Below are 27,376 nucleotides of genomic sequence, written 5' to 3' on the forward strand. Positions count from 1 at the left end.
ACTGTTTACAGTAACTATACCACATTACCAAACTTAAGATGAACTGATTTCCTTTCCCTCTTCCAATACGGATACATTCTGTTTCATGCAAATAGCCACCAGTGTTTTACAAGGTCACTGCAGGTTCAAGTGTGTTCATTGACTTCAGCAGCATTAGTTTACAGCAAAGCCAATATAAATCTGAAGGTCCAGACACCTTTACATTCCGCTTTAAAAAAAGAGTATGCAAATCACCCATTTAATTCTGAACTTGAAAATGGGAAAACATTTCACAGGAAACGGTAATTATTTATATACAGGGTTAAGCAAAAGCCACTGGAAAGAATGAATAAGACAAAGGAAAAGAAGTTATCCTTCCTGGTATTACATATTGTTCAATAGATGAGTTACATATCTATCAATAGGTGAAGTTACATCTGTTGATTTCTAGTCTAGACTACAGAACTGGTATGTTGTATAGTTTTATGAAATATTGCAAAATACGCAGTACTAAAACATACATATTTAAACAAAGAGCCTGATGCAGCAGAGATCTGAAGCTCAACCTTAAATAGATATTTCCATGTATTAGTAGATTAGGTGCAGTAAGGTACAGGTTCTAACTCTCCACATAGTAAGACCAATTAAAAAAAAAGGCATCTCAACCGAACAAGTGAGTACATGAGATAACATTACAAGATAAGCTACAAATGCTTAGAAGGAGTGCCCAGTAATCTGTCTGAATGTAATTATATGTCCTGCCAGTGCCAAATGTGTTACATGTTAATCACCTCTTAGCACACAGGTAATTTTAATCTGTGTCAAAACCAGCACTAAGGATTTCTATTTTAGGCCTGTGAGCATTGAATAGAGTTTTAGTTTATGCTCCTTGCCATGCTCAGAATAAAATCCTAGAATACATTTATAAGGTATTACAAGTCACCTTTAAGTTTTTTCACAGTGTGTAGACATGGAACCATTTGGTCTGTGCTAGTCACACCATTGGCCTCTGCAAAAAGTAAATATATAGGGACAAGCTATAGACAGTCTTTCAGCCTAGGGAATATCTGTATTACTGATCTGATAGCTCCCTAGTAATTTATTGGGATTTAATATGCATATGTTTGTACAAGCAGCAGCCAGTAAGTCAGGGTTTATTGAACTAGTCCAGGTGTATTTTGGGAGAGGACAGTATTTATTCCCTGTTTACAGTGGTATGAGTTCGCATTGAGTCACCTCCAGGCTTGCAGCAAGACAAAGCCTGTAGGGGAATATGATACATAAGCACACACCCTTTCTGCTTTAGCTTTCCTCACTGTCTTTCCCTAAAGGCTTTCTTTTTTAATGGTCTTCTCTCCAAAAACGGTTTTGAAAAGCCTCAAGGAATAGCATCAAAGTAAATGTTTAAACACATTATCAATGGAGCTGGAGGGTGGAGAAGAAACTGGTGCTCACCAGTCTGAGGATGAAGAGAGCAGAGCAGTGAAATGAAAGTGGTGACACACAGCATAGCAGCAGCAGAAAGGATGCTGAGAAGTGGTCAGTGTTGCAGCAGAGGCAGGAGCAGGCTATTAATTTTCCGGCTGCATAAGCATTCACTATGTTTGCTATAATTCAGCAGGCAAAAGGCAAAAAGTGCCTGATGTTTCCTTCATTATGAAAAAGAAGGAAAAATTAATCTTTCTCACATAAATGAAGGTAAATGTTGAGTTCTTATGTCCTATTTGACTGATTTCTTGCTACATTAGAATTGTGGGAGATTTTATGAGCCTAGGAAACATGATACCTAGAAACAGAACATTTTATAGAAACAATTAAAAGCCTGGTCAAATACACAAAATGAGATATAAAGTTACCTGTGCATGCTGCTAGTCTAAATACCTGCTGGGCAGTTCAAATGCCCGCTACAGAAGTGATATTTTTTAACACTCTATGGCATGTCATGGAAAGGACAAAAGTTCAGGGACAGCTCCTAATGAAATGAACAGAGCAGTTTTTAGTTGTCTTTCTCCTAAATACAGTTCCTCACTGCTCCAAGATGGCAAGATCAGGTGGCTCTGTTCCAGGGGTACGTGTATGCAGGTACTTTTCCTGCGGGATTACATCTCTGCTAGGGGTCAGGACACCTGTAGAAATTATCCTGCAGAAGTCTCATTTAGAGGGAACTGGGGATGATGCATGGGCACAGGCTCGGGGAGGGGTCTGCAGCGCTCTTCTCCCTTTGAGTCCAGGTTGCTTGAATGGGGATTGCTGTGACAGTCTGTTCGTTACCTCATGATAGCATGAAAAGAGTGCTGCTTTCTTCCATGGCCAAATTTAAAATAACTTTCCATTGCAATTCTAGTGCTGACCTGTACTCTAAATTAAAGTTCACTGGTCAAACAGATGTAATGAAAATTCCTGATGCCAGAAGCAGTTTCCCTAGGAGCACCTTAACCCAAGAAATGTGATCTTAACCCCAGTCTATTTCTGGTGTGGGGAGGAAGAATTAGATAAAATAGAAAGGACATTAAAGCTTCCTAGCTTTAATGTTTCACCTCTTCCACTGGCAGTCCCTAAGAATACATTAAGAGTATAATTTAGTACAGTTTCCAAATGCCCATGTGTCACCAGGTAGGTAAGCATCATTATCTCTAGGGCAGCTGAAACAGAGAAGTTAATTGACTTTTCATAAGGTCATGCAGCAAATCAATGTCAGAAAAAGGATTAGACTCGAAGTCTTTGGTTGGAGAGGCAGATGTCTAATCCACTAGACCATGAAGGCCTCTGCCCAGGCAACTGACTTAACTCCTAAATCTCTTTTTACTCCTGTGTTAATTATATCAGTGTTACCTAGCTCACGGGGTTGTCCCAAAGATGAATTAATTAATTGCTGTAATTGGTGCTTTGACAATATCAAATACCATAAGGTGGAGTCTATTCATGACAACTGTCTCTTGAAGACACGGTGCCTGAGTACATGGAGTTATCGGTTCTTGTGGAATGGATAAATACGTGAAGCAGCTCCCCACTAGTCAGTCAGCAGCAAAATCCCCCCCCATACTATTTTTAGAGCAAGTAGAGAGTTTATTGAATATTCTGAAAATAATGCAGTCCCTAAGCTCATGAGCACACGAAAAAGATGACCTGTGTTTATTCCTGATGAATTTTAAGTTGGTCATGAAGATGGCCAAGGTTGATCACTGTTGATCAACAAGTGAGCTTTCCAGCTGTTGGTAAGCAAGCAATTTGTAGTGTCTGGAGATAGTAGCTAACATAGTTTATGTACATCTTCCTTTTTAGCAGCTCAAACTAAGTCACAGTTTGACTTTTGATAAAGGAAAGTGCACAGGATATTTCTGTAGCAGAATATATGCTCAAATTATTTTCCTCTTAATAAGCATGGTGAAGTCAGAGTAATGAGGAGACAGTAACTTCACCAGTATTCCAGATTTTATGGCAACACTGAACATTAAGGCACTCACTGTTCACAGACTATCCATTCACTTTTAGCCACTGAGAAATTTCTCCAAAAAGAAGATATTTTAAGAAGATTTCCCTGATATTTCCTTATAATGCAGAGAAGGCACTGAGGTGAAGGCACCTACAGGGTTTTTCTTGATTTTGTATTTTCCTCATTTGCACCTAAAAGAGCTGCAGGAAAACTGCGAGTACGGAGGGAGAACTTGAAAGCAACGTCTTTCTAAACAGACTTTAATTCTGGTTTAGTAAAACAAGATAAATAATGTATTCAGCCTCTCAAAACCTGTGTGTAAAAGTCTTGTACAAGAATATAATTAAATGAATAATAAATAAAGACAAATATTAATTTTAAGAGGCTTTGAAAAGTGGAACTGGCTCTTTGGAAGCCTTTCATAGGTTTCTCTCAGGGACGGTTGGAACTGCAGTCTCATATGTAGAGGCAGAGCTTTTCTGCTGCTTGCCCCTATTGCTGGTCAGAAGAGGTTCCTTGAATCTATTCCTGAGAGCAAAGAGAGTCAGCACAGTTTGCTGACTCTCCTGGGATGTATTAGTGCCTTCCTTGTGAAAGGACACATGGAGAGGTCCAGGGAGGACTTCTGTGAAATGCTGAGCAGCCAACTTCAAGACTTAGTTGTGATTTTGCAATTTAAGGCAGAAGTCAGCTAATAGGGAATGGATAGGTTTGCTGGCGTTCTGCTCACTAAGGTAATATCTTCTGTTACATTTTCCTAAGGTTTATCGCTGCTTCCTTAGACACTTCCATTGCAATGGATATTGAATTACTAAAATAAGGTGAAGTTAAGTGAATACTAAAACTAAATATTTCTAAGACATTTGGTGTATTTTTCTTCTCTTTCTTTCAACCCTATATTACCCCCAGCTACCAACCATCTCTTTAGTTAGCATACTTTTCCCCTTATTTTTAGCTGTTTAGAAGCTAGAACTCCAGGCAGAATGAAATACATGCTTGTGGCAGTATCAAAAAGACAATCTAGACAATTGTGTTTTGGACCATTGTTGTAGTTCTACTTAAGTATAGCTAGCTAGTAAAGCACAGGCATTTAGCCTAAACTCATTTTCTGTGAACCCTTAGAATGAATAGAGGAGGTGGACACCACCTAATGGTGTGGTTATTTGCTTCTGTTTTCCTTGGACTCATGGACAGATGACTTGCCATGGGGCTGTGTTGTTTAAAAAATTAAATCTTTTAGTGCAGAATAAGCACAGGATTTGGCCCATATCAAAAGCCTTGTATTGACTGCAAAGCTCTAGGAAATGGATGAGAGGAATCTGTGACAATTTTAGATAGAAAATATGCTCCAGTTAGTTATCTAGAGTCCCTCTATGGCCATTGAAAGGAAATAAGTACTTCTGCAGTGAGATTCATTAGAATTATTTTCGAAATCTGCCTAAGGAGAGATGAATCATATTTTAGAAGTTCCTATTTTTCTGCAGTGCTATCTCATGTAGGTAAGTCTATTATACCCTAGTCAGAGCAACTTAGAAGTCAATTTTTCTCTGCTTTGCTAGCTCAGAAATACAAACCCATGCTTTGTTCAAAAGAAAGTCACTGCTGTAGATTAGTTAGGTGTAACATTATATTGGTGGTGAGCTTTTGTACATCTCCTAATGACTATTTTAGCTATTTCTGCTAGAAGTCCCATTTTTCAAAGGATCTCAAAGGATCTCAATTAAACAGTCAGTAGGGCTCTTCAGTATAGACACTTTACCACTTCTTCAAGCATCTTGTATGAGCTGTGCTGTTTCTTCTGCACTGGGTGCTGTGGGTTATAACAATGGATGCTTAAGCCTTCTCACAGACGTTGCACATAGCCTTTACTCATTTCAGACATGTATGTAGAGCAATATAGCTTCTTTAGTCCAGAATTTTGGGCAGTTAGGTCCTACAGTCAAGGTGGTGCAGTGTAGCCGAGAACACCCAAAGGGCAAGAAATTCATCAAGAATGGTGTGTAAAAGAAAATACTTCAAGTATTCCAGAGATGTGAGAAGATTTCTTAACAGGAATCTACTTAGAAATTAAAACACAGGGTTCTGGGTGGTGTGGTGGGTTTCTGCAGCAGCTGTTGTTATAGGACCCCAGTCTGCATAACTTGAAAATGAGTATGACCATAACTTATCACTTGTCTGGAAGGTTTGCTATAGAAGTATACCTTTTATTTTGACAAAAGGGAAAAGGGCTCCCTAAAATAATCAGATTGGTCAGTTTTTATATACCCATTACAGTGACACACATCCAGGACTTCCTTGAAAAGGCTGAAGAAACTGCTAGTATATCCTTTAAGCACTTGCAGTCACTGTCACTACTTAACTTTTCAAAGGCTTTGTCATGTATACATGGTTACTCTATGTCTGCACTGAGATAAGTTTTAAAATATATTAAAACAGCAGCCCTGGATGTGTGATGGCTTTCCTGCGGAACAGTGCCCAGCTCTGGGTCAGTCAGCTCCTACTTCAGGTCATCCCTTGCATAGAAGCCAGTGAGTTTTTCCCTCTTAGCTTCATAACAGAGTGAGAAAGGGAGGTCAGAAAGAACAAAAGCTGTTGTCTTCCCCATGTCATGCAGCCAGTGCCGAGCCCAGGCTGCAAACCCTGCTGATGTGCAGCGGCCAAGGGCTTGGCTCCCTACCAGCTGAGAGCAGTGTCCATGCAGGCATATCATCCTTAATGAAGCCCCTTTTTTGGATCAGTAAGGAGTGCTTCCTGGGGTGTGCCAGCAGCAGCTTTTTGTAGCAGATAAAAAGAGCCCCTTGTGCAGCCAGCACTGAAAGGCTGCGCTCTGCCTACCCTGGGAGCAGCCTTCTCATCATGAGGTGGCTCACATACTGAGCTTCTTTGGGGCAGACAAGCTCAAATGGTGGCGGTTTTGAGCTCAAGGAAACAAAAGTTCAGGCAGGGCTAAGGGTTGGTGTGGAGATACTCAGCAGTGGTGTTTTTGTCTCAAATGAAAGCAGTCTAGACAGGATTGTGGTGGAGCTGTGTGGAGATCCAGGGTGCTTTGCTCATGGTACAAACATCAGCACACATTTCCCACTTTGGAGATTACAGCTAAATTTAAAGGCTGCACAACTGCCTGATTACAGGGAATCAATATGAATTGTCAGCAATAGAAAACATGCAGAGACTGTGTTTAATATGCTTAAGCTTTCAAATGGCCTTTGGGTGCAAACCTGCAAAGACATGGCTGGTCTCATAATGCCCCAGAAGGCAGCACCAGGCTTACGGTTGCCAGCCGTGGATCATGGGTCTATACTACTGGCAAATGGGATATTATTTGTAAATTTGACAAATGGGTAGATACTGCTCCCCTGCTTTACAAGCCAGGTTTTTAATGTCTCTTATTTTCTAAGGTGGCTGTTTCCATGGCTTGTAAGCATTTCATAAACATTTCTGGAACCATTCTCATGATCCCCGTGTGAGGTTGGTAGGTCTCTGCTGCCTGCATTTTGCAGGTGGGCATAAAGGAAGCAAAGAGCAATTACAGTCTCTTCTGAGCAAAGATAGAGTGGTTCATTACTTGCTTTTATTGCCTCTGTCGTTATGGGTCCCTAGGTTCAATTAGAGCCTCCCAGTGCTACTGCAGTACATTAATGACAAAATTACTTGCCTAGGGTTCTTGGGGAAGGAAAAAGGCTGAATACACTGCTCAAACTTGGATTTCAGTTTCTAGTCTGGCAGCTCCTTTATGGCACCTCAGTCTCTGGTGGGCCAGGGAGTCTTTCACCTAAATTGCTGGAACCTCATTAGCCTCCTCTTCTGCACAGAGAGCCAGGCTAGTCCAGGCTGTCATCTAGTGCTGTCGCAGTCCCAGCCCAGCAAGCTTCTTCTAAGGAAACAGTTGTTTCGTATTGTCCCTCATGAAGAAACGAGAAGGAAAGAGAACTAGGAAGAAGGAAAGCTTGATAAGCCTTCTGTTTTTTCCCTCTGGGTCTTCATTGCCACTGTAAGTCTCCTCACAGCCAGCCTGTGCTAGAAGCCAGCCACTTTGCTGAAAACATCCCAGAGCTAAATATGTCAGCAAAGCTGGGATTCCTCTCTCCTAAATTTATATTTTTGTAGGGTAAATATATACAGCTGAGCTGATTGCTCTCACTGTCTTAGGGGAGAAAAGTAGATATTTTTAGACTCAGGTTAATCCCCTCCTAAAATAGGTCAGCTGATGGCTGTGAATAAGGAGATGTTTTATGTGTGCACAGAGAAAATGAGATCATGAGCACCTTTGGATCTGGGTCTCTAGAGGGCCTAGGAGGGGACAGTTCCCAAAGAGATGATGTGTGTCCGAGTACTCTAGCAGAGAGCAGGTGCAATGGCAGTGCCCCTGGTCAGCAACAGCTCTCCTCAGAGAGGCTCCTTATATCCATCACTGAGGCTGGGCACTTTGAACTGACAGCCTTGGGAATTTTGTCCCCTTCTCTGAAATACAGTGCTGCACTGTGCCCCAGAGCAGAGGTCGATACTCCATCTTCAGAGGTTTAGATTACTGCACCTTTGGTGTAGGGAAGTAAGTTCTTGTGATTGCAATTTCAAGGCAGTATTAAAGTGTTTGAATAATAATATTTCAGCCTGCTCTCTCTGCATACCTATTGATTACACGTTTGCACAGTGTTATTAATGTAGCAGTACTTCTGAGATTTGTAAATGTCTTCATTATGGGATAGGATTCAGAAACAGAGATATATATTTAGCTGTGCAAGTAGTTCTAATCACTCTCAGCTGGTTTCAGGCCATACAGATTTATAAGTAAAGGTGCTTTGAATGGTAAGATACACTGACCGTGATGGTTGAGTCCCTGATGCCACTTAGTGGGTGAGAAGTGAGAACTGTAGATTACACTGAGTTTACAGTTTCATTCTTTGATGTTACATGTGGCCAAAAATACCATGTTTGTGAAGGCATCCTCCACAACAAGATCGATTGGAGTATGTTCTAAAAATCCCTCTGCATTTATCAAAAGAAACTCCAGTGACACTCCTGCAGAGCAGATCATGTTAGCTTTGCTGATATTAAGTGGCACCTTGCAAAATGAGGAGACCACTGCAATTAAGATTAACCAAAGGTGCCTAATCTTTGTAAAGGTACTATGCAATGTGAGTAATGGTATCTGCCACACTTTGGAGGATACTTTTGTTTGCCTTGCAAAAAGTAAATTAAGTGTCTTAACATCATCCTCATAACCATACTGTTTTTCCTAATGAAGCAGTTAATATAAGTGCCTAATATTGTGATTGTAAATTCAAAGTTCATTAAGTGTTAGTACAGCATTCAAATTGGTTGGCTGGTGTGGAATTACCGCATGCCTGGCCTAGAAAGACCAACATAAGGTCAGAAATGTTCCTAGGATATTTAGCATTTAAAATACCATCCTAGCTCCTCCTGCTGTTCTGTTTCTCTAGTCCTCTTACACTGGATATTTATGCCAACCATAAAAGGGACAAAGAAAAGGATCAGAGGCTGGCACACCAGATTTTGACAAGTTCCATATGAAAAACGGTTGTGTAGCCACCATTAAATGTGATGTAAAATCAGTTCTCAGGTTAGTTCTAGACTGAGAGAGCTGCCACTAAACCTGAAAATAAAGAAGGAGGTTGTGTTACAACTGCTGACTGCAGTGAGAGGAAGAAACGGGAAGAGGCAAAAGAAGGAAGGTATGATGCTCCCTAACATCAGCTCTCAGATGGAAGTAGGAACTCTGGGGGGATGGCCTGGTGCTGCCGGTACCTTGGAGCACTGGCTGTGTAACATCCCCACAGCACACCCTGTTTAGACACTTCTTTCAGTCAGCTTGTGGCAGGCATCCCACACCACGAGTGGCAGAGTTCAGTTCTCTACACAACACAGATGCGCCTACACATCTGTTTGCTGTTTTGCTCCAAGCTGCACCATAGAAAAATATTTTCTTTGCTGTTTTGTTTTTTGTCTCTTCTTTTCTGAGTGGAACCTTGAGAATTTGCAATCCTGAGACACACAGCTCAGTTCAGTGTGCCGCGCCTGGTTTTATTATTAAAATCATAATGGTGTTTTTATTGCCTGTGTGTCAGATTTTACAGCTAGTAGTCACTCCCAGTTGCAATCCCAGTGCTTGGGAAATAGATGCTTCCCTCTTACTGCTCCTCCATGCTATGGGTGAGCATGATAGGGCAAGAAAAAGCTGCTGTCACTGGTGATTGTGGTCATTCTTAGGAAGCATTCTGTGTTACACTGCACTGCTCCAAGCTCAGGGCTCTTTTTAAATGCTACAGTTGCATCCTGTGAAGGTGCTATGCCTGACTGAATTATTAGGACAACACTGTTCATTAGTGTTTGTGTACATCCATCATCAGCATGAATGTGACTTAGTGTACTAACTTCAAAACAGTCAATTTATTGTATTAAAGAAGTCAACAGACTTGCCTATGCTAATCATGAATCCAACCTCCAAAATCACCAGTTGCTTTCAGTTTTTTTTTTTTTTTGGTTTTTTTTTTTTTTTTTTTTGTTTTGTTTTGTTTTTTTTTTGGTTTTTTTTTTTTTGTTTGTTTTGTTTGTTTGTTTGTTTGTTTTTTACTTTACTTTATATTTTTGACCTCAAAGTTGGGTCATGTTTAGACTTTTCTCCCATTAACTGCAACTTCTACACAGGACCTTCCACCTGATTTCTTCCTTTGAAAAGGAAAAGAAAATGGCTTTTGCAAAACTATGTGTCTCAAAATGAATTTGACAAGCATCTTCAGTTCTGTGTGTTTCACCACCTTGTGGGTACAGTCTGTGCTTCCATTTCACTTCCAAGCCGAATTTCTATTCCCACATTTTCCTGAGGTGACTTGTAAAGTATATTCTGAAAGAGAATCATTTTGATCTAACTTAGATCTTTATTTTTTTAGCAATGATCAGCAGAGTATATTAGTGTTGCCTAGTAATGAAGACTCTTGAGACCTGTCTGGCACATTTTTCAGAACATCCTATATTATTCCCTGCAAAATGTGACAAGAAGATCAAATAAAACTGTATCAGGAAAACATATAGAATACTACTTACATTACCAAATTTTATTTTTATTTTAATTTCAGGAAGGACAGAAATGTACATTTTAGTATGACTGGACTTTCTACTGCCTGTTTTACAGCCAGTGGTGTCTTACAACTTTTCATGAATATGCTCATGAATTTCATCAGTTTTCATGAATAATTTCCTCCTTGGATGTCCTCTGTTGTCACAGACAATGATACTGTGTCACTCCAAAAAAACTTCCTTCTGGGCATTTAATTTCTACTCACATCTGGAACCAGTGCATGGCCAATCTGAGCTTCCCAGTGCAAGAAGAATAGAGACTTTGTGGAGAGAATCCTGTGCAGGGCCACAACAATCATTGAAGGGCTGGGGCATGTCTACTATGAGGGGAGACTGAGATCTTGGACTGTTCAGAATGGAGAAGGGAAGGCTCAGACAGTCCCAATCCATCTGTATAAATAGCAGGGATTGGGGAATGAGAGATGAAGAGGGAACTGGGTGCTGCTTAATAGTGCCCACTGGCAGAATAAGGGCCAGCGGTCATTAAAAAAACATTAAACTCCATTTGAACAGAAGAAAACATGCTTTTACTGTGGGAGTGGCTGAACAGTGGAACAGGCTGTTGACAGAGATTGACAGTTGCCTGCAGAGATTTGAATATCTTGGAGATATTAAAAACCTGGTGCTGGAAAAAAAGCTTTTGGTGTCCCTGCTTCAGGAGGGTGTGGGACCAGATGATCACTAGAGGTATCCTCCAGTCCCTGCTGTCCTGTGATTGTGTGTTACATGAATTTGTAGTCCTGTGCATTTGTACACATTACACTTCTTGTCTGTGATGTATTTAAAATCATGCATGCACTTTATCCGTATGCTGTAAACTCATGCCAGTTTAAATGATCAGTCTCAATTTTAATTAATCAAGTCCCTGAAATAATTGCCATAACCCTAAAATTCTCCCAAGAATGTAAGAATTTTCCACACTATGGCAAAGACTTTCTTTCAGGCTCTTAAACATTTAATATGTGAATACATTTCTCTTAATATTTAAATTGCTATTTTACATTAAAAATTATTTCTATAAAAATTATTTCCCCAGTAAAAGACCTAGACCATGCATATCAGCACTATGTCCTATTATTTTTATATTTAAAAGTACATTTTTACTAGATTTGTTTTCCATTTGCTCTTCCCATAGAAAGATCTCATTTTTACATCAAGTCATTCTTATAAAGTCATTGGAAATTCCAATTATGGAGCTCAAATCTGGCCTGAGTCACATAGGCACAACTGTTGACAGATGCTTTGTAATGGGCTACAAAGTATTTGTGCACAAACCACAAGAAATCCAGCCTGACTCTTAGAACTCAAGCTGGTACACGGTGGCTTAGTAGCAGCGCTGTTTTGCAGCCTGCAGGAGTCTGAGAGGCTGTAAATCTGGATCACTAGTGAGTTACATAACAGCCTCTAAGTGAGTCAAATACATTAATGGTTAGATAAGATAGATATTTGTATGTGTATTCAGATTGTAATTAGAGTTTCTAAAAATGATGACAATTTATGCACATCTTCTCCAATCAACAGGCTTTGGCAGGGATTAGCAATACTCCCAAGATTAGGCAGTCTGACAATCCTTGTGGCATGTACTAAAAGTCACGATAATAAAGGCTTAGAACGTAACTGCACAATTGGAATGAATAAAATAGAAAACAAACCAGAAGTCATCTTTCTACAGTATCTCTTTAAGTTAATTCAGCATCCAACTAGCACAATTCTGAAAGGAAAGTTCCAGCCATGGCTTGTGGATAAATGATCTGTCTGATTGTGGAATGTACCTCAAGCTTGCTGGGTGGGCATCAAACATGCTGCACAGGCTGCCTTAACTATGCAGGCACTGCTTTATGCTTCTTGTGAGGTTTGTCAAAGGGTTTAAGGGGGTGTTTTGAAGAGGGATTCTTTGTTTCTCAATTATTTTATGCCCTATAATGCAGGAATTAAAACTTATTGGCCAATGCCAGTGGTGATTTTTTTTCAGGGGTTACAGCTTAAAAAAATCAGTCCTTGAAATACATCTGGGTCCCATAGTCTCGAAGTTTGGGTTCATCCACCCACATTCAGGGGTCAAGAAACAGTCTTCCCCCACCACTTTTTTTTTTTTTTTTTTTTTTTTTTTTTCCCTGGAGTTTCTTTCAAATATGGAGGAGAAAGAAAAGCAAAGAGGAGTGTCTGTTAGTTGCCACAAATGCCACCACTGCCCTGTGGTGGGGGCAGTGGCAGGAGAAAACTCCCAGCTTGTGAATTGCTTTTTGAATGCAAGGGACGATTCTGCACTACTCACACTGTTTCATTTGCAAATGAAATGGCTATCCTCGATGCCAAGGTAAATATTTGGTATCCTCCAGGTCTTACCGACTTACTGTTGTGCTTTGCCAGACTTTATCTCAATGTAATTCCTCTCTGCTTGTGGTCTCTCCCCTCCCCATTGTTCAATGGCATAAGAAAGACCATGTCTGGCTTTCCATGCCAGACATACAGACATATAGGAGCAGGGAAAGTGTGGGAGAAGAGCAAGGGATATCTTCACCGTTTTTATATTGTGTGGTGTACGTTGAATGCTGGAATGTAAAAAATAGATCTACTTGTCAATAAATATATGAGGAGATATTATTTCTTTCATCACTGGTAGGTGATAAGCCTGCAGCCATTTATCAACTGTTCAGTGAAAATAAATGTCTGTTGTTGTTTTCTCACATTTAATAACATTATACTTCTTTGTAATTTTAGCTGTTCATCTCAACTGCTACCTTTTTTTTTCCTTTTTCAAAGAAGTGAGGATAGAAGAGAAAAGGTACTTTAATGAGGCTTCCTCCTTTCTTTGACAAGACAGCAAGATGATTGCAAAGAACACAAGATTAATTATTTGGATTCATAAATCCAGAAGACACACTTGCTTAAAGCAGAATAAACATCAAGCAGTCTCATTTGGATTTGCAGTGGCTTTGAAGTTGAGTTTGCTTTTGCAAAACTACCAGCATCATTTTCTCAGCTTGCTATCCCAGAGCTGCAACTACATTTTCCTGTCACCTTTTGGGAGACATCCCCACCCTGTGTGTACTGTAAAGGAGACGATGTATTTCCATATTTCCTTTTATTGGTACACCTTTGTCATATCTCTAAACAGCAAGACCTGAAGCTCTTCAATGCTCTAGCAAGTAAGGCTAGTAGGCAACCTACTGGAAGCTTTGCCTAAGTGGAAGAGTGTTTTTACAAAATTTGGTATGACAGTGAATAATACCATGTCTCCATTAGTACTTCTACCCCGACAGCAAAATAACATCACTCTATACTACACCCACAGTTTCAGCTTTCAATATGCTTATGCCTAATTATACTGCAGGGGTTATCAGCTGCAGAGCTGGAGCTTCTGGTTGTCAAGTGTGGGATAACCGGAGTTTGAGGCTTCTGTGAAGATATGGCACAAGGTTTGCAGTAGGAAGACAGCTGCCTGCTAAAAGTACACAGGCTTATCCCTCTGGAGGTTTATGTAGATGACCAGAAAAGAGATGGTCAGCTGCCACACCAAGGAGCATGGGGTGGCTTTTTCTTGTCAGAACTTGGTGTGTAGTAAGGAAAGGAAGCATGGAGTTAAAAAACTTATATTAGAGCTTCTTAAAACAGAAATCATGTTAAATATATTTGCATGGAAGATAGATGAGGATCATATCATATATGTGATCCATCACAATAGAATGTATCTAGATTAGGGTAAATTCATGCTATTCCTCATGTGACAGACTTCTCTTGAGGAGGTAAAATCACTGCAGGTTGCATTGGTTTGGGTTGGGCTCCACAGGAACACATTTGTTATCCTCTTGTGTCTTAAAGCCCTGGCTATAACCATCCTGCCCTTGCATTAGAGTCCTTTCTAGATGAGCTGTTCTCCCTTCTCCCATGGGTACTCTACTCCTGACCTAGCAGTGACACAGCTTTCTGTCTTGTAGCCTAACAAGAGATCCCATGAGAAAGGACCTACAGATAAGAGTCTTCCTTCCGTGGCAGGGACAGGCCTCATGCTGTGCTCCTCCCTGCCTGAATGCTCTCTCTTCTCACCAGCTGGCCTGGGATTGGCATTGCCCTTCCCTGACATGGTTTCGAAAGAAAACAGTATTGCTGTTTTCATTAACTATTGCTTAGGCATACCTGTGAGATCTGGAGTTTTGGCACCTTGTGGCCTCTGGTCTGAATTGCAGGTATTTTACAAGAGGAGTTGCTGGATTCCTGCAGTGTAGGAGCCCCCAGCCCTGTTCCACTGCATGTGTTTTAGCACCCAGTGAAGGCTGCAATTCACAGCAGAGCTGTTGAATTATTTTTGGACTCTCTGACCCACCAGCCAGGCAGAGAAGAGAACCAAAGCATCTGAATTCTTTTTAAGCCTTACAGGCCTAAATTCCTGTGTGATTGCAATTTCAGTGAAATTGGTTACAGTACTCTGATTGGGAAGCATCTACTCAGGATGAATTAATGTGCATCATTATCAGAAAACAAGACAAACCCAGTTATCCTGGTGGTTGGGATCATTGCAGAGACAGGGAAGAACTGAGTTGGGATACATCTAGATCATCCCAGGGAAAAAAAAAAAAAAAGTCCAATGCTGTTGTTAGGAGCTTTTCTTTGCATAGCAAGTAACATAGGTAAAAATGAAATTTTCTGAAAATCCCAAATCTACCTAAACAAATCCCATGCTCCCTTGAGATAATCAGCACATGAACAACATAACATACACCAGATAAGCATTTTAAAAAAGGAGGGTTTTCTGCATCACTTTTTAAAATGGACCTATCTCCTCCCACTTGTCTTCTCCAGATCTGGCTTTCAAATTATTTACAGTACACTGTGAACTTGTAATCATCTCAAAGGAAATAAAGTATCTCAGCTCTAAAGGGAAGGTGAAATTCCATGACTTTCTGTGACGCAAATATTTTGAAATAGGGAAGACATCCCTTTCTAGCCTTTCAAAGCAGATCACGACATGTAATTATAGTAATTTTACTGCAGAGCTACAAATACAAGCATAAGGAAGGCATGTGGGCAGTCCTGCATGGCTAACAAAGGATGAAAAATTTGTATATTCTCAACTTCCAAACCCAGGATCAGCTCCAGACCTGGATACAGCATACAAATTATCATTGTCTTCCTAGTTCATAATTTTTTTTCTTTCTCAGAAGGTTATTCACTGTATAATTACCAGCCTCCCACCCAGTTAGAAAATTCTGCCCTGTTCTTCATCTGAATCTGCCTGGAACCATCTTCCAGGCACCTTTTGTGAGCAGTCCAAGAGATTCACCCTGGTTTCAGATTTCTGTATGCAGGTATTGATACTCAGAGCTTGATCTACATCTCAGCTTTTTGTCAGTGAGCTGAATAAGCTGAGCTGCTTAAGTTTCAAATCATGACTTGTTTTCCAGTCCCTGGAGGTACTTGTAACTTTATTTTGAACTCTCTCCCCCTCTCTGTCCTCATTATTTCTATGTATTTTCTGAGGTGTGGATGAAAAGCCATAAACAGAGCAAAGGTTTATCTAGCCTAGAGCCCTGCCTCCCACATACGACACAGTAACGTTGATAACAGTGCAAAGAAGGTGCTGCTTTCTTCCCTGCTACCTGGTCTAGCTTTCAAGTGAAGTTCATTCTGCTACACTCTTAGTCTAAACTGGGATCACTTCCCATTTTCTGTTTGACATTCCTGGTTTTATGGATCCCTCAGGGATCACCTTACCATATTTCTTGCCCTTGCAGGGCCTCAGAAGCTCATGTTGACCCACTGACTATGACCCAATGCCTATGATTTTTTTGTAAGTCCTCCATGGACTTCACCTTTCCATGACAGCTCACTTGCTCTAGCAAACAAAACACGCAGCCTGATGGAGTGAGTACACATCCTTCAACCTAGGCTGTTGTCCTTGGCTCTCAAGTCCTGATCTGGAAAGCCGCCATATGCTGTCTCCTGAACTAGGATGTCAAGTTTTTTCCAGAAAGAAACATTCTGCACTCCCATCTTCCAAGTTAAAAAGTGCAGAAGGTGAGATATTAATATTTTACTTCAGACCACTTCCAAGCCTATCTGCTTTTCACCTTCCATTTGGAGAGTAAGCCTTGCCTGCTTTCCAGAGATTTTTGTACAATATATAGAGAGAATTTCTCTTTCTAGGGATTTTGTACAGTAATATACTCTAGCCTACTGTAACATGCTTGCAGGAATGTGACCTGAAAGCTTTCAATGATAGAGGAGTTCTAAAAAGTGTGAGAGCTACTTATATTAAATAAAATGTAATTAAATATAGAGTTGTCTCTTGGGCTTTTTGAGACCATTTGCAGAGAAGGCTTAAAATCTAAACCCAGCATTGATTGTTGGTAAAAGAAAACTGAGATTCCCTTATAATACTATGATCAATCTGGGTGTTAGAGCATTAAAAATTAGAGCAGCATTATAGAGGAAGGAATGACTTGGCAGTACTGCAACCACATTTAATTCCTAGGACCTTTAAATGAACATGAGAGAAATCACATACACATCTGCAGTTGTGCAGGTGTTTTCACAGCACTGTCCATTCTGCTATGCACAAACACCTAACTTCTCCTCACAGCTCCCTGCCCCATTCCTGCTCTCCTTCATGCATTCTTACCCCTGCATCCCGTGTCTGCTCTTCAGCATCACAGGCAGAGGCAAGCACATTCCAGCTTCCTTTATCCACATGCAAGACCTATGCCCTCACCCACATGTATGTATACCAGTGTGTACAGACTGCACAGTGTGCACCAGACCCAGCACTTGCACATGGCACCACTTAGAATTCTATCCTGGAGACAGGACAAGACACAGAGAGTCCCTGTTATCCTGGCATTCAAAGTGTCTGAGTCCTTTTGAGGTGGAACTTAAGCAAAATACCTTTTGCAGCTTGCTGGGCTTTAGGAGCCACCAGTGAGGTGAGTATAGGTCTGAGCTGCTCTTTCCCAAATTGAGTGGTTGTGATGGATTATATTTATACCTCCACTGTTCCAGCCTTTTACAAACCATCCCACACATCTCTTATATTAGAAGGCTTAAACCTATTATTTTTTGAGCTGGGCATATGGGACCATGATTATATCATCTTTATTTGTTTTTCTCCATTCACTCTCACTCCTCCATTCTTCTCCCTCTCTGTCATTATCATTTAAGGATCCACGAAAATATTACACAGTGGGTTTTACTCCTTACTGTCTTTTTTTCCCTCTTGTTGGCAGATGCTTACCCCAATTCTGAAGTGATCTATGTGTGGACTAACAGCACCACAACGTCTGTGGTGGTGGCTGAAGATGGCTCACGACTTAACCAGTACCACCTGATGGGACAAACTGTGGGCACGGAAAACATCAGTACCAGTACAGGTAGGGGGAATATTTCCATCCCAGGGGCGCTGATGGCTGGAGCAGGAGGAGAGATTCACATGCTCCAGTTATTTTGCAGTAAGGCCAGGGAAGCACCTGTGGGATGTGGAGTGCTAGGGAGATCCTGTGCAGGTTCATGGCCACTGAGCAGAGGCATTTAAACACTGAGAGGGTTAAGTGCTGGCTCTTAGGTACATTGCAAGGCCGTGGCTGAGGATACATCCAAGCTCCTGATATTTACAGGAGCGCCAGAGAAGCCTCGCGCAGTGTCTGGGCGATGGCCCTCGCTGCGGCTGCCAGCGCTGTTGCTGGCTTATTTTCCCGTGGGAGGAACCACCCTGGGAGGCAAACACCACCCACGCATCTGATCCCTTTCAATCATCGCTTTAAAATGATTGCTCGATGGAACCACGTGGGAAGGCGGGGGGGCACAACTCGGCTCTGCAGTGTCCGGGGGACCGCCTGGCCGGAGAGGAGGTGCAAACCCCGAGGATTCCCATTCCCCCTCGGGCTGGAAGCGGAGGCGCCAGATGTGGCAGCATTAGGGAGGCAAAGAAGGTTTAATCCCAGGCCGGGCATCCACGTGAGCCGTGCCCCCCTGCTTCTTAAGGCTCCCACGCAAGGGCAGCCCTGGGTGTGCATTGGTGGGGGGGATCCCGGGGGGGTCGAGGCCGGGACAAGGGATCACGTGCACTGGGCAGGATGGGGGCTTAACCAGGTTACACAATGCACTCGACTGGAGAGCATTAGTGGCATCCAGCCACTAAGGGAGGGGGAAGAGGTGGAAGTGAAATAGCCTGCCATGAAGAAAAGGGGGATTTCCACTGCTGGTGGTTGCAAGGGGCTTGGGTTGGGGAAAGGGGCAGCCTGTGGTGACGTGCCTGGGAGCAATTCCTGCAGGCAAAGCTCAACAGAGTCTGCTGGTGATATACTGTGTCCCTGGTGAAAAATTATAGGCAGAGTTGTAGAGGACAAAATACTAAGTATAGATTAAATTAGGAACCTTTTACTATCTGTAGGAAATTTAGGAGACATGAAAACAGGTATATGTACACTTGTGCACAAAGTTAGTTGGACTGAAACATAAAGATGCATAAAACTTTGTGCTCCTACTGGCAAATAAAGAGGGGACATCTGAGCTTGCCACTTGTGCTCCAGAAAGGACACAAAGAGAGGGAAAAGGCTTCATTTGGGCAGCCACTAAATTTGACTGCCATCTCCATCCTACAGACATCCACCCCCTCCCTTGCCCATTTCAGGAGACACAAAGCTGATGCTAAAGCAAGGATTCACAAAGTCAAGAGAAACATAAACAGAGGGGTCACTTTTGCAGAAAAAGAATGAATACACTATCTCCCATTAAAGAGTAAAGACACTTTTTTCCTTACCAGTTCACCATCATAGCTGCGTTGTTTTCTGCAATGAATGGCAGCTCCCCTCTCGCCTTCATTGTTGCCAAGAAAAAGATCCAAAGGACGTAGTGGAGCATCTCCTACAACCTCGTCCTGCTCCTCAGAGCAAGAAAACCATCCAGCTCAGGCAGTGAGTGCTCCAGCGTGTCAGCTCCAGGCCACTTCCAGTTTGCCGCTTTGCCTGTGAAAGCTCCTTGTACTCCTCAGCCCAAGGAAACACTCCAGACAAATCCCAAAGTTTCCGCACAGTAAACACCTCCCTCACGTATTTAAGATTTATGCTAATAAATGCTGTGTTTCCAACGTCAAGATTTTATATTAATGTCCTGGGTTACATCTGGGCTGGCTGGATTCTGATTGCAGGGTGGATCACAAAGAGCAGGACACAGATTGTAACCGGGGATTAGCAAAATACAAAAATCCGATTTTGCACAGGGAAAGCATCAGTCAACGATGGATTTTCTGGACTTCATCAAGCTCGTAGGAGGCCAGTAATCAGCATTACTTACGAATGGCCATCGAAGGCATTTCTTCCTTCTATTGAATTGTTGAACATGATAAAGAAAAATTAGATAGCTATTGCATAATCCAAGTGCTTGGATATTTTGTGGCTTTTATGACACACAAGTCAAACTACACAGTCCTTGCAGTTGCATAGACAAAATGTTTGTGTATGTCATAGGTCATTTATGCCCTTCTTTCTAGCAGACTTTTTTTTAAAGGGAAGTGCCAGACCTGTACCGGTTCCTTGGGATTCTGCTGATTTGTAGGCAAGCTGCCGTTTGGCTGGCTTCTCAGGAAAAAAAAAAAAAATAAACAAAACCCAACAAAAAACCAAAACCCCTGGCATTCCTAATTATCCAACCAGTCTTGAAATTTGGAACATTTTACCCATGGCACAGAAAACATCTCTGTCATATGCCACCTGTTTGTTTTTTTAGCTGTTTGTTTTTGTGTTTTTTGAGGTTTTTTGTGCTAACATCCCCAAATGTTATTCACCTAAAAGACATTTGACTACTCACACTGCTTCCAACAGAACCAACATCTGTTATGTCCTGGTGGTAAAAGTGCTGAAAACAATCAGATATGAGATTTGAGTCCAAGTGGATCTTGCTGCTTTCCACAAATGGTTGCCCAGTTATGTTCTCCATACTCAGAATCTCTCACAGCTAACTTAGGATCTGCAGTGGCACAAAACAAAACATAAACCCACTCTTTTGTATACTGCCAGCTGGAGCCTGAGCTCTGTAATATCCAAAGCCTAAATAATAAAAGAATCATTCAGCTCTTCATTTTGAACCAAGTAATTCTGATTTTTTCTTGAGATGAATATTTACCTAGTATCACTATTTATAGGGAACATGCATTTTTTTATGGTGCAAAATATTCTGGATGTCAGCATATTCAGGGAGGTGTCTAATGTATCTAATGTCAGGATCTTGCCAGAGCAGCCATTGATAGAACTTGAGTCCAGATATAGCCAGTTAAAAACAAGCCTGGGTGCTGGTCTAGCCTCCTTAAAGTACTCAGTTGAATCTCAGCATAATGGCAGTGGAATAATGTGTGTAAGATCCTGGAAGATCTTTAAGCGTGATCTTCAGAACTCCATCAACTAGAAACAAACAAACAAACAAATACTGTAGCAGCTTTTAAAGCATAAAAAAACCCTTAAGAGCAGCAGCACAGTAGCACAGCTCTGTGAAGAAGTGCAGCCATTTCTGCTCTAGGGCTTTTCATTAGTACTAGATTTGTTTTTGTTTGCTAACAATAATTTGTTTTTTGCAGTGATGAGTGGACCCCATCAGGAACAGGATTCTCTTTTAAGTGCTACATAAACCCATAACAAAAATTAGCTCTTGCTCAAGAAAGCTTATAGTCTAAGGATAAACAGTGGCCTTACAGAAGTAAAAGGGAGCTTTGCCACTCCAACAGAGCCAGTATCTTGTTCTATAAACAAAAGGCCAACTCAGGCAGATTTTAGCTTTACTTTAAGCAGCAGTCACAGGGCATTAAAAACCAAGCTGTGGGGTTTTCTTAAGCCCTAAGTCTACTGGAGGAAGTATTCCTAGTATAGACATCTTTGAAAGGGACAGCATGGGAAATCAAAGAATATATCAGCTGTGAGAGGAGCAAGTACAAAATCAAGGTGCTGTGATTATTTCAGTGGAGACAAGAGTTTTGATAGGTTAAAGAAAATGGTAGGGTAAAAATCACCTGTGGAGGGCCATCAGGATATAGGCACTCATTTTCTGTGTTTTAAAAATGAAAAAGAGAGGGTCCTGTTGCTCTTCTGAAGCTGTGTAGATTTTTTATTTTATTCCAGCTCTGAGAGCATACTGTCAAAATTGATAATGCACATTGTCACTCAGTAGTGAGCAGGGAAACTGACTCAAACACATCCCAGTGCAGTAGCAACTGAGAAACAGTCTCTCTAACTGAGATTACAGGCAGGCAAACCCTGCTGCAAATACTCCTTAATAAAGAGCAAGTGGGGTTCCTCCTGAGACCATTGCATGTTCAGCCTCTCTGGTTCAAAATTACACTAAATGGAAGGGAATTAGGCTTTTCTTCTCAGGGGTTTTCTCCCCAGTTTCACAGCATTCCGTGTCCATTTCCACATTACTCTTCAAGGAACTGTTTTACCAGAAAATCACACTCCAGAGAAAGACATAAAGATTGAGGCAGCATGTCAGTTAAGGTATTTCTGTGGTATTTCACTTTCTTTCTAAAATCCTCAGGCTAAACAAGGTCTGTAAACTTGATGCAGAATACCAGAGCCCCTGTAGCATAGTGTGTGAGTGCAGCTGTACCTGCAAAACCTTTTCACTGTAAACCTGTTCTCTGCTAATTAGCCATATTGTCAGAAGTAATCTGCCAAATCTAATAGCTTAGTAATTCTGGCCACAGCTCAACTCAGGCTATTCACTCAAGGCAGAATCAGTCTGTTGGATATTTTCCTTTTGTGGATGTTCTGTAGGGACTAACAGTCAAATCTGGCAACAGAGATTATAGCTTTAGTTGTTCTTGAAGGAAAATATATATTTCAAAACAGGCATTACTCTGATTCATCAGTACCCAGCTGAATGATGCATGCTTTTAAATTACTTTATATCAGTGAAGAACTGTTAGGGCTTGAAGGCATGGATTGCTTTTTATTCTTACATTTGGTTTTTACTATTATTATTATTCCTTGGCAAATACTGGCATGCTTTTAGCTAGCAAGATTTTGGATTTGTAGAGCAGTTACCATCATGAATAACCTTCAGTAACAACTACATGGTTTTCCAGAAATACTCTGAAAGAACCAGGGAGCCGTTACCACCAGGAATAGACCTCAGTAACAACTATATGGTTTTCCAGGAACAATCTGAAAGAACTGGTTAAGGTTTGATTTTTTTCTGAAACATTAGGGAAGGTGACAGCTGGTCTGTCGATTTTTGAATGCATTTATTTAGACTTTCATTGAAATTCAGAGGAGCCGATAAATGGCATATTAAGGCAATGCTGTGAATTTGGCATATGAAAAAGAAATGGAATTTAGCACTGCTGTGGCAGCTTTTAGGGAACTCCACAGGCAGGCAGTACAATATTCTTTAAAGGGCTAATGTAAGGGCTAAAGTGTACCAAATTTTAGGAACACTGCATGCATTAGAGCTTTTTTTTTCCCTTGACCAGCAGTCTTTAAGGTTTGGGTACTCAGATTAATAAGACATCCCAGGATCCATATGCAAAGTGGCAGTTCTCGAAGATGCTCGGACTGGCAGTCCTTAAAATATGGTGCAAAAGGAGTGTCTGGACCCATTTTCACTTCTGAAAACTGATGGCTTGGCCATAGCACTTTCCCTAATGAGGTTAAATCCTGCTGCTAAATCAGGTTTCTAAGAGTCGAGGGCCTTAATTGTTACTATGCTACAAGAGTTTGTAGGACTGACTCAAAACCAGACAGTGTTGAGTCAGTGCCAGCAAGCCACATTTTTAAGCCTGTGAACATCACAAAATTCCAGATGCATAGAGGGACTGCAGCTTTTCAGTGTAATAAGAATAGCAGTCATTGTTTTCTGCTTTGGAGACTGAATGTGAAGACTGTAAGGATCTAGCAGCACCTCTGTCTCAAGTCTTGGTTTTCCACAGTGCAAAAATCCATCCAATTTTTCATGAAATTAAGAATGGTTGAGTGGTATTCTCAAATGGGGGTTTGGAGCTGGCCTCATTCAGTCCCTAAATCAATAAGCTTTCCTTATTTTACTCAAATGCACATTTTTCTTCTTGTAGGTGAATATACTATTATGACCGCCCATTTTCATCTGAAAAGAAAAATTGGTTATTTTGTCATCCAAACGTACCTTCCTTGCATTATGACTGTGATCTTATCGCAAGTGTCGTTTTGGCTAAACAGAGAATCTGTCCCTGCTAGAACTGTCTTTGGTGAGTATCCCACTTTCTCCTAGAACACAGATAGGATCTCTCTGGCTTGTGGAAGTGATTTGCTGTAACAAAACCACACTTCACTACTGTTTATTTCTGCGTGAGATGTTGTAAATGTTTTCTCACTCTCTTCTGTTTTAAACTCAAAATCAATTTAAAAGCCCTTTCTGGGCTATTTTTGTAGAGTTATGAGAGAACTTGTTATGTTAAAGTTAAGGACGGAAGAATCAGATTAGGGTGATTTGTGTTGGATTTTTTTCCACTTGGGTGGATACTAGATGGTTTAGAAAAAAGATATACAGATTACCATATTTAATGTATACTCCGGCTAAGCATTTGAAGCAGCTATCACTTCAAGACATGTTGCTTATCTTTGTTATAGGGTATTTATCTGGGAAAACCTTGTAGAGGTTAATTAGTCACAATTATCTCTATTACCATCAAACAAATTAAGATGACTTTGCATTTAGGAAATGTATATTTACTGAAGAAATTGTTACGGAAAAAACCTTTGGGCTGTCATTAAATTACTTGGTTTATCCCTAGAAGATTGCAGAAAATAAGCACTTTCTCAAGTGAAGGTTGATGAAATAAGATCTTTACTAGATGAAAAACAAGGGCAGTGGCAACAGTTTATTAAGTAAAACTTTGTTTAGCGATTTTAAAGGAGTCACTCTTCTGTACTAGCCTCCTGAAGTCAGTTGGCAGCTTTGCTCAAAAATCAGCTCAGCAATTTATATGGAGAGAATACAGGTAGTAGCATCACTTTGCTGCCTGATTCTAGGTTTACAAAGCTATAAGAGTTGAGTTTTTGCTTTTGGGGAAATCTTCCCACAGATGAAAGCAGTGGCTGTTTTGTCATTTACTGTCATATGGGAAAGGAGGAGCTACAGTCAAGGAAACCAGTAACAGTCAACAATTTTAAACATGCAATCTCTGTATAAGAAAACAAAATAAGTAATCCCACTTCATTCTGACAGTTAACACAGCCTGGGCTTGTGTTACCTTAAAAATCCATATTTAAATACACTACATCTAGAACTAACCACAGCTCCACAGAATAAAACATCTGAGGGTGAAGGCTTTCAATTTTTTCTTATTCTTTCAAGCTGTGATATGCAAACACTGATTGACTTCATGTGGCCTTCTTAGGTATCCTGCTGAATTGGGACATACTCATAACTCATTTGGGATCCCATAAGGGTTAGCAAACTGATCTCTGACTCTTATTTTTTTTTTCTTTTCAGGAGTAACAACAGTCCTCACCATGACTACCTTAAGTATCAGTGCCCGTAACTCTTTGCCAAAAGTGGCCTATGCTACTGCAATGGACTGGTTCATAGCTGTTTGCTATGCCTTTGTATTTTCGGCATTGATTGAATTTGCAACAGTCAACTATTTCACCAAGAGGAGTTGGGCATGGGATGGCAAAAAAGCCCAGGAAGCTGCAAAAATCAAGGTGCTTAACTTAGGTTTTTTAAATACCTGAAGTAAAAAGCAGGTATTCAGTGTAGTTTAAATAATTGAATGGCCAATTTTTAGCTTCTTTGTGGAAAAAAGGTATTTAATTACCTCATGACATACTTGTACCTTCCTGTAAAAGAAAATTTGCAAGGAAATACGATGCCTTCCCTTCACAGAGATAGACTACCAGTCTCTATCATCTCTATGAAGAGGACCTTATACAGAAGTACATTGGGCATTGAGTACATGGGGCATTGAGTACACTGGGATTTTAGTCATCAGACTTCTGATAATAGCAGACATACAACATGAAACATATCTCGCAGAGCACTCCCTGTACGCTCTCCTAAATAAATAACAAAGTTCACATTGAGCTCCATGAGTCGGGGTCCCACCACAGTAAAAAAAAGGAACCAAAGACTGGTTCTGTGAAAACACAAACTGTTGAGTTTCACGCTGAAACGTAACTTTTGGGATAGGATGGACTTCTAGTAATTCATCTCCTTGAGAGCTCATACCCACAGCCATCCCAAAAGCACCTTACAAAGAGGCCAAGCTGGCAGGAGCAGTGAGCCCTTCCCACACTCTTTGCAGCAACTAGGGAAATGAGGTTCACATCTTGTTAGCTGTCCATGGGGCAGCACCCTCTTCAGATGAAAGACCACATCTCACTGACAAAAGAAGCTGCTAATGCACATGCCAGGTGGGATATGGGTCCAGCCAGTGAGTCTCAGCTTTCTCCCATCAGGGAAAGTTGCCCTTGAGTAAGGGCTGCAAAATCAAGGCAGAAACATCTGTTTGATAGTTGAAGCCAGAATAGCCAACAGGCATTAATAGGTGTGCTTGATTATGGTGCTCAGCTTTTTGGGTCAGTATCTTGAGAACATTTCCACTTTCTGTTCTTGTGGTATAACATTTTGTTTATTACCCTGCAGAAAAAAGAGCGCAACTTACTGGGAAATAAACCAACTAATACCTACAGCACTGGGAAGTTGACTCCTGCACCAAACATGCCAAAGGACTCAGCTCCATCTGTCATCTCAAACACTACACCTGCTCCAGTGAAGCCTGCAGAAGAAAAGCCTGCTGAAAGCAAAAAGACTTACAACAGCATCAGTAAGATTGACAAAATGTCCCGGATAATTTTTCCAGTGCTGTTTGGAACTTTTAACTTAGTTTACTGGGCCACATATTTGAATAGGGAGCCTGTTATTAAAGGTGCCAATTCTCCAAAATAAACTGAAGTACTCTGGAGCCACATGTGAGCCATACTTACAACGCAGATGCTACCAAGGAAAATTTGCGATCCAGATGACTTTCACCGTTTGGGCAATATTCTTCAGGAAGTTTTTTGCATGTTTAATAATATGTACAAATAATATTGCCTTGATTGTTTCTACATGTAACCTCAGATGTTTTGGAGACGATTATATAACTTACAGCAACGGATCTTTATAAAAGATCAGAAGACATTGAACATGGCTTCTTTGCTGCTGAGTATCTTGCATTGATAGTTTACAAATAAAATAAGTTATATTTTTTAACTGTTCAAGTGTACTACATATCGTGGGTTTTATACTTCAGATGTACAGTCATACAAATATGGGCTTAACCTATATTTTACAGAAGAGCTCCACTATTGTCACCTGATAAGTTACTGAGTAACGCCAGTTGTAAATGTGCCAAATTATTAAGTGTAGGGCTATGTTTGAGCACCTTTACTAGCTACAGGTAGAGCATTACTCCACAGACAAAACTGCTCAGCCCAATTTTCATTGGAAGTTTAATAAAATGCATAAATCCTAATGGGACTATGATGATTTTCACTGCTTGAGACTCTAGTTTGCAGTGAAATAACATAGGGAGCAGGATGCTACTTATGTAAATAAAGATGATGGAATCTTGCCCTTAAATGAAAATAAGAAGTTTGTTTGGATTTTGCATTCCAAGGAATTCTCTCTAATGATTCTTAGTATTTATTCCAAAAATTAAGAATTATATTGCATGAAATTAACATAGATTAGGAACACACTCGTGCAAATAAAACTTCTAACAACAGCAGTAGACATTTTTATTAGGGTAAATTAAATTACATTTGGACATTTTTCCAAGAAGAAGACTGTGTTATATTAGCAGAGATTAGCAGAAAAGAATTACAGTAATTCTGCAATAATTATTACTTGTTTCCCACTGCAAAACCCAAC

At 40.7% G+C, this 27,376-nt stretch overlaps 2 protein-coding genes across 2 annotated transcripts in view; one reads left to right on the forward strand and one right to left on the reverse strand.

Annotated features, from left to right (window-relative positions):
- The window catches only part of GABRB3 (gamma-aminobutyric acid type A receptor subunit beta3), a gene marked incomplete at both ends in the record, with an annotated part of 198,192 nt that extends 178,859 nt beyond the window's left edge, over positions 1-19,333 (reverse strand). Inside the window, one exon of the mRNA XM_083881827.1 lies at positions 19,260-19,333. Coding sequence (XP_083737953.1) covers positions 19,260-19,321 — 62 coding nt within the window. The remainder of the gene's footprint in view (positions 1-19,259) is intronic.
- Positions 1-26,551, forward strand: part of GABRA5 (gamma-aminobutyric acid type A receptor subunit alpha5) — a gene marked incomplete at its 5' end in the record, with an annotated part of 53,492 nt that extends 26,941 nt beyond the window's left edge. The window contains 4 exons of the mRNA XM_083881844.1: positions 17,728-17,871; positions 23,556-23,708; positions 24,956-25,167; positions 26,108-26,551. Coding sequence (XP_083737970.1) covers positions 17,728-17,871; positions 23,556-23,708; positions 24,956-25,167; positions 26,108-26,410 — 812 coding nt within the window. The 3' untranslated portion in view covers positions 26,411-26,551. The remainder of the gene's footprint in view (positions 1-17,727; positions 17,872-23,555; positions 23,709-24,955; positions 25,168-26,107) is intronic.
- Between the last annotated feature and the right edge of the window lie 825 nt (positions 26,552-27,376).

Source organism: Zosterops lateralis, assembly GCF_965231275.1.
Source record: "Zosterops lateralis genome assembly, chromosome: 2".
Taxonomy (NCBI): Eukaryota; Metazoa; Chordata; class Aves; order Passeriformes; family Zosteropidae; genus Zosterops; species Zosterops lateralis.